This window comes from Ruditapes philippinarum, unplaced genomic scaffold (genome assembly GCF_026571515.1).
Source record: "Ruditapes philippinarum isolate M1 unplaced genomic scaffold, ASM2657151v2 ctg2196_1_1_1_1, whole genome shotgun sequence".
In the NCBI taxonomy this organism is placed as follows: Eukaryota; Metazoa; Mollusca; class Bivalvia; order Venerida; family Veneridae; genus Ruditapes; species Ruditapes philippinarum.
In genome coordinates, this window is record NW_026860476.1 from 58,458 (window position 1) to 69,698 (window position 11,241).

An 11,241-nucleotide genomic window follows, 5' to 3' on the forward strand; every position below is an offset into this window, starting at 1 on the left:
GCCTTATATTACCCCCATCCTGGATGACCCAAAACTGTTGTTACCAAATGTAATGGTGCTGCTTTGGAGAATCTAATTGGCCAAGATGCTAGGTTTACGACTAAATAACTTGCTTAAAGTGTAGGTAAATATCATCATAAAATTGACTCCGGAATAAGTCCACCGGACAGATGATCAAAAAGCTACCATTTTAGAAATGTCCGTATGTCTTGTAAAGAATACAAAATTGTGAAACAAACTTAGGATGACTGCATTGTTGAAGGAGATGAAAGCTGGATTTATTCCTTTTTTTAGCCCCAGCGTCAGTAAAAAGCAGTGGCTACGCATAAAACCAAGACTAGCCATTACCAAAAGTATAAAATCCCGGAATGTTATGGGTCTCTTGTTCAAATCCGAGATTCAAAAAGTAGACCAGCAATTGGACTCGAAGCGTATGCCTTATTTGCGACAATGTAGGTGATATCACAAGTGTTCGTTGGTTCAGGATGTCTAAGATAATGAAAAGCATTTCAGCTTCTCCATCCGCCTTGTTCGTCAGTCCTTTGTCACTGTGATTTATCTTTTTCATAGATTAAGATAAAATCTGGACGTATATATGGACGTATATATCATTATGGCAGTGAGTGGTGCTGTGCTAATTTTCAATGTCTACATTGTGTGACCTAACAGTCATTTGTTCTATGAATTCCAAGACTAGGAAAAACACCTTATCTGACAAAAGATTTAAGTGAACAAAATATGACTGTGATAATGCGCATTGCAGAGTTTTCATTTAAATGAAATGAACGTCCCTCGCAACATCTGTTATTCAAGTAAACATACATTTCAATCTTCTAAATTACATAAGAAGCAGAACGTCCATTTTGTCACATGGGACTAAAAAAGTAATATCACAACTGTGAAACCTTCCTGTCAACAATGCGTTTATCTCAACGCTTTTGTGGGTACCTGCGGTATTTATTCTGTATATTAAGAAAGGAAAGCATATAAAGTGTACATGGGTCTGGGAGATGACTGACTCCCTACAGCCACCAAACAAGCTTGTTCTTTTAGTCTTTCAATATGTTTTATACTATGACAGAGCCAACATCCATATAAAACCAAATTTCATCCAACATTTTAGGGGCTCTCAGAAACCCAGTTGAGAATATATTTCCAATGTTAGTATTCAATGAAAGAAATAACAAGAAATTCTAAGATATCTATCTACATTTTATTTGACATGTTCAACGTAAAATTCGTCTACATATATTTCTTTCAAACAATAAAATGGCAAGATTTTATTTAACATTGATTTTGGTCCCATTTTTTCCGAACCATTTGTAACAACATTTTATGTTCAATTGACAAAAGTTACAGTGCTATGAAAGTGATTTAAACCATCCCAGTTTACAATAAGTAATGAAAATATCAAAATTATATGAGGCTAAATACTGTTCAAATACAGGTTTACGCAATCTTTCTATTGCAAAGGTTTCTAATATTGGAGTTACAAGTTGACAGATGTAGGAATTTCGAATTTTGATAAATCAAACCATAAAACAAATCACATCCATTAAAGTACTGAGTACACATAAATTTTCTTGCAGAAGACATTTTCAATTTATTGATAATCTATCACGGTACATATAATAAGTAAATCATCTATATTCTAAATCCTCATTTTCACTGCAAGAGGTATATGTAATTTGCCCAGTTAAACAACTGCACACGAAAACTAACGCATCATTCAATAGGGAACATTCGTTCCGTGTTACAACATAACATTTTATAACATCTTAAAGAACGCGCTGTTACATTTTACAATCAGACTTTGCTGGGTTTTTTTCTTTTTGTTGGTGTTTTCAGAGAAGTAACAAATATAATATTTAAATTGTTTGCTTGTACTGGACAAAAACGAGAAAATTTGAAAGAAAGCCACTATAGAAATTCTCATTTATTAGATAAAATCTGCATATTACACGAAGATATCAATCTTTGTGCTATTCATTTAATGATAATTATATCAAATCATGATTTTCAGAAATTTCAGCTTTTAAATTAATTTGCCTGTTGATGCAAAGTTAATTACTATAATGAATCATTAAAACTTGCTTTTTCGAAACAAAAACCAAAATGAACGTGTATGTCTACAGCCAGACAAATGTTTTGATATAAATATGTAATGATGGTTATACAGGATAGTAATAAATAATGATTATAATTCAATTCTTCAAGGACCATGTTTTCCAATAAAAGTATTAAACTCTTTATGAACATTTAATTTAAATATGGTAAAATAAAATCGGTAAATCTGTAATAATCACACACTTATTATGTTAGCATCTGAAAATTCTGCATTAAAGTCATACAAAAAATAGTTTCAAAAATATGATAAGTCATTAGCATTTGTCAATTTCTCCAGACAGCTGTCACTTTCATTAGACAACCGTCACTTCGTCATTTAGCTTGAATACAGTCACTTCTCTCGGGCATCATTCACATACAGACATCACTTAATAAAAAGAATTTATCAGGATGATTACATCGAGGCAACACGATTAATATATGATTGTTAGTCGGTAAATACAAATATAATCCAATGGAAAATGGTACAACTACATAATGTTTCTTTCTACCTCTACAAGATATAACTACTGTTTTGTTAAAAAATTATACGATGGTTAACAAAAAAGTGCACTTAGTTCACAATTATTACAATTCAACAGGGTAGGCACATATTTGGTAAAAATATAGCATAGGAAAAAGATAAAAACAAAGTTCAGTGCATAAAAAGACACATAAATCGGTGCATAAATTGTTGTTGCAAAGTGTGAACAATATAAAACACATATGTCTCGTTTCTTGCAATCAACACAAGTACACAAGATTGATGAACAAACCTTAACTTATCGCTTTGACACTTATAATTTTACAAGTTTCACAACATCAGTATAAAAGGAACATTTCCTGCTTCCTTATAATATTTTCCCCAGTTCATTTTATGATACATGTAAGTAAACAAGTTTTAGGAAAAAATGTTTTGTTTTGAGTATCTAATGTTAATCCATCATGCATTGGCAATGATACAAGAAACTGGTTCTGATGTGAATTAAAGATAAATGCCAAAAATAATTCAGACTAATGTCGCATCAAAACACACAAAGAACTTTCATTTGAATTGGTGCAACAATTATAGTATTTTATTATTATGATTGTTATTATTTTAACTGGATCAAAGAAAGTTAGAGCTAGACATTTTTCTTAGCAAATGTAAAATATTTACAGACATATTATTATATTATGGTTTAAGAACTATTTGATAAGTAATTGGAAAAAAAATTGTTAAAGGGACTCCACATGATATGATGGGACTGAAAATATTTTTTTCAGATAAATGTACCATTTTATGTAGGTTTAGACCACTTATCTTTGTGCAAAATTTCAGATCATTCGGGCACTTCGTTTTTCCAGAATAATTGTAAAAATTTACGTACAAATTTACGTTGTAAATTTTTTTTCAAACGGTAAAAAAATGACGCTTTTCACCCAAATTTGGGCTAAGAAAATCATAAAAATACGATTTTCAATTTATTTCATAGTATATTTCTTAACTATCTTTGTATATGTTTCTGTTTAAAGTGCCCCAGCTCATTTATGTAAGAAATTCAAATGTTATGTTTTTAGGCTTTTAAACCTCGGTGGAGTCCCTTTAATTTATTGTCATTATTGTCTTATGTTTAACTATCTTTTACATTTATTATTTATGAATAATGAATTGAAATTGTATGTTGCCCTTGTCATGTACCATAAGGATATTACCAAAATATTTTCTGAAATGTAGGATTTTTTTTGTATCATTACTTTCGGAAAAAAACGGAATAGTGATAAGTAGATATAATATGTACGGATATGACGGTATGACATTGCACGATTCGTTCATTGGAATTAAAAAAAGGAAATAATCAAATATCCATGTACAAAATATTACACAAAACATATATTTCATTGCACATCAAAAGGTAAAACTATTTTACAAACAAAAAAGAAATAAAAACAAATTGAATAATGCATTTCTCAAGTTACACAAAATACAAGTATATACATTGTAAAATGCTGTGTCAGGGAAACATATACATGTATATTGGACAATATGCATTTTAGATAAAATAACAATGGAAGACAATTTGGGAATAATACTTAAGGTAAATATTACAACATGATTGTTTAATTCTAAAATTACTCTAAGTGCTATTTACATTTTTATCAAGAAATCGATGTTACAGGTGATAACGTCATTAATTAAACTCACGCTTTAACTTTACCTAAGTTTGAGTATTCAGAACCATAAGATATGTTCTAGCCATATATTATATATGTTCCTGAAAGATTTATAATGATTGCTTATAAAGTTAAGTTATGAGACTCAGACAATTGCCCTGCCAGTATTCAGTAGACAAAAATTGTCAAATTGTTACACACGTATCTTATCTTGTAAAAGTCCATTACACGGACATTAGTCGTAACATCCGATCCTTAAGAAGATTCAATAGTTTATGAAGACATTGCCATGGGCTTGTTATATAAAACAGTATTATAGGAAAATATCGTTGTGAATCATTAAGATAAAATTGAGCAGGTGAATGGAACCACTCCAACATAGCAAAACAAACATTCCTTGATTCACTATATAAAACTTCTTAGTACATAAATATCTCATACATTATATTGCGAATATATCTTAAACCGTAATGTGTTATGTAAATATTGCACACAACAATAAGAAATAAAGAACAATCAAGTGGTACTAGGCACCTGTAGGGCGTAACTGCCACAGTGGTCATGCATGTGCTATGTAAATCTTTCAATTCTACATGTTAAGGTATGGCATAACTATGCTTTTGGTCATGGCCTAGTGGTTAATGGCTTTGAATATAAACCACTTGCCCCTCACCGCTGTGGATTCGGATCCCGTCAGGGACTTTGTATTCTTTTCATGTGAGGAAGCTATCTAGCTAGCTTCCGGTACATCGTTGCTTTCACTCATGTGCCCGTTCGTGACTGAAATAGTACACAGAAGGGCATCTGAGGTCTTCCTTGAATGTCGCCATATGCCAATATTGTGTTGGTGCTACGTAAAAGCCATCAAATTATTTTAATTGGTCATCTTAAAATGATTGGAATGTCGCAGGCTCGGCATAAATTAAGTATTAGTTAATTGACTGATTGTTGAAAACGTTGTTTTTATAACAATGAAAGTAATTTTAGAAAGAAAAATAAAATCTTATTATTGAAAATATAATTAAAATATGTTATGTATTGCACAGTTTAGAAATTGCATACGTATAGTAAATGACTAAATTCGTTGATAAGTAAATGACTAAATTCGTTGATACAAATAAACTAAATAAAAATAATTCATCGTACTAAACTGAATTGCACACTTACGAAACCCTCGTGACTATTTAAAGAACAAATATTTTAACGGTATAAACTCATCTCAATTCTAAAGAAAAAGAAAAACGTTTTTTTTTAAATCAATTGCACATAGCATTGTTGTTTGTTATATACATTCATATGAAGAGTATAATGTAATTTTGAAAATAGCAAACAAAGTTTAATATATATATATATAATTGCACAAGATTCTCTGCTTAAAAAAAGCTTCAAATAAATGTATAAATAATTGTATTGGTATTGTCAAAAATGTAAATTCTATATCGAAATATTGCGTATGATTTATGGAAACAATGTAAAATATTTATTGCTAATAAAAAATAGTGTAATGTAAAATGATTATTTTAATGTATTGCACAACCATATTGTTGACAAAACTCGTCAACATTCTTACAAAATCATATATAATACACAATGCTTCTATTGCACAACCAATACATCTATTGCACAACCAATAAAAGTTAATTTTCTCTACAGTAGAAATAGGGCTATAATACATTTTCGTTGTAAATGAAACGGCTTCGTTGTGAAGATGATTTGAGAATCTTCCAACAAATTGCATATACAAAGAATCAAAACCTAAAGAACAATATATAAGACATCTCTGAACCTTAAATTTTTGTCAAATTGAGCAACTGATTGTCATCTAATTACCTGATGAAATATGACATTGATAAAACGTCTTGATCACCTGTCAGTCTATAAAGTATTCATTAGTATATAGTCATTATAGTAATTAAAACTAAGATAATATGCCATTTTCTCTATAAAACACGGAGTAGTGTTATTGCTTAGATACTTTGCTGGATCACTATAACGTGAACGTGGTATTTGACATAAAATGCAGCCAAATACTATGTTAAAGATAAGATTAGGCGGATTGATATCAAATTTGTTCAAATTATATTGTTATGTTTCCATAGCGTCCATGTGTCATTATGGATCCGCATAGTCCTTAGCTTACATTTTGAAATACTGTTATGGTAGAAAATAAAATACTTAAGTTACTTTTAACGCCTTTCATCCAGTTATTGAAATATTGTTTGGTTCAGAGATATCCTATATAAAATGCTGAAATAAATGTATTTTCATATAAAAATACAATGTTTTGTCATATAATGAGTAAAGAAATGACAATAAAACATTCTGCGCCGGAATGTACAAAAAACATATAAAAGGTAAAAAGTAAGAGTCCTATATTGCACAAAAATGTAAACAAGTGTGTGTAAAAATAAAACAATAAAGGTATATACATAAATTCAATAATTCTCTAACAATTTGCTGTTGACTTTTGTTCCTCTAATTTGGAAAACAATTATTTCTCATTCCCTTCCGATACCACTGTTTTATTGCCTCAATAAAAAGTTCCTAATAAAGACACATTGCACTGATTCAGGTTTTTAATAGTCAAAAAGAAATGCTGATATTGTAAGAGTCATTTAAATTTGTCAGCTTTATTTAACCTTATTCAATTTTTCTATGATGACTAAAACTGTCGTCCGAGCAGACAGACGAGTCTCCGTCCATGTCCATGCTTGGACACATCCCGTCTTCTTTTATGCATGCTGATTCATAATGCTTATTTAGATACGATTTTAGCGCGAAAGATTTGTTGCACCTCTTGCAGTTGTAGCTCTTGAACGCAGAGTGTGTCTGCATGTGCGCGCGCAAATTACTCCGATCAGCAAACGCTTTCCCGCAATGCGCACAGCCATATGGTTTTTCACCAGTATGAGATCGGAAATGACCTTGCAGTAACCAAGGTCTCGAAAAGGCTTTACCGCAGACATTGCACCTGTGTTTAAGATCATGGGTCAACAAGTGCATTGACAATGCAGGCATACTGACGTAAGTTTTCCCGCAATGATGGCATTTCCTGGCAAGTTTGCTGTCTAAACTCCGGTGCGTTTGTTTGTGCCTTGATAGATTACTGGAAGTGGCATAATCTTTTCCGCATTCGTTACACGTGTATCTAGGCTTACCGCCGTTCTTTTCCCCGAAATTCTTACCTCGAGACCTCCCGTCACTGACGAAGAACGCGTCATATGTGTAACCTATAGTTACGCCATTTGGGTAGTTATTCTTTTGAAATTTCTTTATAATCTCTGCTGCAATGGCGTTGTCATCAATCTCCTTGTCAACATGGTTATCAAATTCTTTAGCTGATTCTTGGTCCTCATGCTCCCTCTCACTAGGTATAGATGGACTCACTATGTCATGTATATAACCTGAAATAGGGAAATTATTTCAATGAAAAAGAATGGAAATTATTTCAGTGAAAAAAGGGAAATTATTTCAGATTCATATGATTTTCAAGTTTTCCAGTTGATAACTGTTGGTTCATTTTAAATTGGTATCTGTTGAACAACAGTGTATACATAAACTTTTTTTATAGATAGATGTAATATAGGTATGAAATAGATATATAATGTTTATGTTCAGACAGTTCTATTCATAAGATTTTGTTATTGTAAAACTGGTTTTAATTTTACTTTTTATGATCAAGGTTTACTTTTCTACAACCCTTTTACTAACACCAAAGACGTTTTAATTATTTTCAGTCGAAGTAAATTTCTACAAAGTTATTTAATTTGTTTCAGTACAAACAAATGCCTATCTTCTTTTGGCTGGTCGCAGGAAATGTGAGGGGTCTTGTACGCTATTATATAATTTCCGTTTCGTTTAAACTGAACCAATATTCTACTTGTGAACAGCTGAACAAAAATGCAACAACTGTTCAATGTGTGTTTTCAATAATTGAATTCATCTCTTGGTCATGAAACTGCAATAATTTGTTAGCCATACTTAACAAACAAAACAGCTTACAAAAGGAAATGAAAATGCCGGGTCGTTGCAATGCTCTCCTAACAATACATTTTTAAAGATTTGTCACGTGATAAAAGCAGCTGATGTAGCGGGGTGGAACACGTCGTAATTCAACAAAATTAACATATCCTGAAGAAGCAAATCAAAACTCCATTTAAATAATGTTACTAGGTTACTGTTACGCGTATTTCGTCGAGTCAAATATGGAATTCTTTTCCAACAAGTGTTGTCGAAATTTGCACCTGATGTATTGTCACTTTTCAACAGACCTGACTTTTTAATCAATGATAATACAGAGGAAAGATGAAGAGCGTTAAAATCTAAAACAAAATATTTACTTAATGGTTTGTTTAATTGTCTCTTTTAAATATGCGCATCTCAATTTGATCAGATCATTCGTTACATATTTTGCAAAGTTGTTGTACGTGACATGATGTTTGTTTTATATAGCTCACCTTTAAGACAACCACGATTTCATGATTTTGATAAAGGCGCAATTATGTTTCCAATCATGCCCAAGACCAATGAGCGTTGAAAACTCTTAAATTGTGCAGTTTAGAGTAAGTGTACGTATTCATGTATTCATAATGTATCTTTTAGATTAAATATGTAATTTGACTAATATTAAAATATGGACTCAATATTGCGTGTTAACTAATTGCAGCCCTGTTAGAGAAATGACACGTTTTGTATTTCGCTTAAATTATAGTCTTTATTGAAACATAAATAAATGATTTAGATGTTATTATGATTATAATAAAGCATTAATAAATTAATGCTAAACGGGGTTCAACACCTAGCGTAATTAAATGAACACTGAATAATTTGACTTGTCAATGATATGAAGCATTGATACGCACGTAAACGTAAGGGGACATATTTTTAAGACAATCATTTTTGAGGCCGCACGACCAACCAGAGGCTCAAACGTGCAACATTACACAACAGGGTCCCTAAACACAAGTATAACAAGTGTTGTAGCGCTTTAAAAAGAACACCTCTTAATGTCGATATTTCTACAAAACATAGTAACTTCAACGGCTTTTCACGATTTGTGGTTTTATATTTGAAAAGTCGATTTTAATTCAAAATTATTTTACTGTTGAATTATCAAGCGTCTGCAATTATTGAGTATGAAATTTTATTGGTAAACTTTGCATAATTAACCAATGTATATCAAAACACTTACCATTATTTACTTTGACAGACAGCGGTAGGACAGCAGGGGTATATGGTGTAATGGCATATATGCTATCTGGAACAATGACATCATCGGGGTTGGTGTCACGGGGTTTGTAGCTGTGGTAAGCCCGAATTTCTTCGTGCTTTTTCACTAAGAAAGAACGTGGCATCTTTGTGTATTATCCGCTAATTCATTTACAAAGTAGTTATAACCATTGATTTAATGTCTTAAATGCAGATATTTCTTTCCTTCTGTCATGAAATTAAACAGATATTTATTCGTTTGTTATTCGTGTATGCTTTTTTCACAAACGAAACGAAATGGATTGTTCGAAAGTGTTAATTAGTTTAAAAAGATTTTACATTCAACATTTCTTGAATAACAACAAAAACTTTTTTCCGTTTCTGCTTGTTGAGTGCTTCAAATTTCCTCGATTTGCGAAGTTCGCACAACTGGTGGCAGACCAATTTATTTACTCATATTGACTGTAATCATCGTTGCCCATTTCTCACGGTAAGTACACCTCTAGTTGACGGGCAACTATTCATTCATATCCTCGACTAATCAATTGCACTTGTTGGATATCAATTTAGTCAGATCTTCTGGCTATTGTATCAGTCTCAAACGAATTATCGCAGTCTTGTCTACAGAGCTGGTGATCAGGAAATAGTGTCTTCATGCGTCAAATTTGATCAACTCCAACACGTACGATATGTTTTACAGCCTCTATCTGTTCAACAGTTAGCAGACCAGTTTTGCTTTAAGCTATGTTCGCCAAATTTGTTTTACATCTAGAACTTGCGATTGTTCCTACATATAGTCCTTAAATGTTCCTTATTTAAGTCTTAGTTTCTGTGTTACTGAATCGTTTTTATTTCTTTTTTATGATGAAAAACATGTCAAATTGTTAATTTTTATTTTTCGGATAATTTCATAACGCCGCAATTTTCCGCAATTTTCTTTTTATAAAGATAAGTCCATCTGCATTTAATTCACTGCTCTATGCAAAACATAGAGTGAAAACCCCGAAATCAAACGGTCCTCACTCCGGTATAGCACGAAATACTTTAAAGATTTTCAAATCTCGCCCGCCTTTAGTGACGTGTTGATATCTCAGGCAGATGGTCCACAAAAAAACCGGGCTCCCATTTACTACCCGACAGGTGATTTCTGATATACTGTGTGGTTTGGTTATCCTGATCCGGTCCAATTAACTTCTAAAGGAGTACAACCAATAATTTCATCGAAATTCCTTTATCCGTAGGGACCCTTTGAGCAATCAGCCAGTTTTTTTATGGTCACAGTGTTTAAAACCTCGATTTTGTAATTCACACAAATATTTGTTGACTACACTGAATTAAGTTATCACACTAACTTCAGTTTGTAGACGATTTTATCTTTATCAAGTCTTAAATTCTGTTATTTATTCACACGCATGAAAATTATCAATCAAAATACCATTTTTGTATGTATTTAAAACAGATTTGCTTCGGTCATCAGTTAAATAAAGAAACGATGAGAATAATCTACATGCTTTCTGCTCGAAGTATTGGCAAACAGTAATTGCCACAAAGTATCTCTAAAAGTAGTTTATTGACTGAGAATCTTCAATTACATTCCAGTATTTGGTTAGTGTCGTCCTTTTCTTCCGAATTTATAGTTCCCGACACTCTGTAATAAACTACAAAGAGATATTCTCCTTTTAAGGGCGGAGTCTATCACTGCGATATTTAAATGTCTTCGCAACGAGCATGCGTAGTGCCAGTTTTTCCAAGTCATAAGTCCATCTTTATTAG

The 11,241-nt window shown here is 31.9% G+C and overlaps 1 protein-coding gene across 1 annotated transcript; it reads right to left on the bottom strand.

Moving 5' to 3' along the window:
* Window positions 1-6,290: 6,290 nt before the first annotated feature.
* LOC132760241 (transcriptional repressor scratch 2-like) lies at window positions 6,291-11,029 on the bottom strand. Its single transcript, XM_060752179.1, has 2 exons — window positions 9,452-11,029; window positions 6,291-7,664 (listed from the first exon to the last, which is right to left on the bottom strand). The coding sequence occupies exons 1-2, from the start codon at window positions 9,612-9,614 to the stop codon at window positions 6,901-6,903; spliced, it is 927 nt and encodes a 308-aa protein (XP_060608162.1). The 5' UTR covers window positions 9,615-11,029; the 3' UTR covers window positions 6,291-6,900.
* Window positions 11,030-11,241: the final 212 nt, after the last annotated feature.

What these genes read in the sequence shown, in the direction of transcription:
- LOC132760241 (XM_060752179.1), bottom strand. Translation starts at nt 9,614, where the DNA reads ATGCCACGTTCTTTCTTAGTGAAAAAGCACGAAGAAATTCGGGCTTAC. An exon ending in GTCTGTCAAAGTAAATAATG is followed by an intron (nt 7,665 to 9,451) that starts GTAAGTGTTTTG and finishes TCCCTATTTCAG; the next exon opens with GTTATATACATGACATAGTG.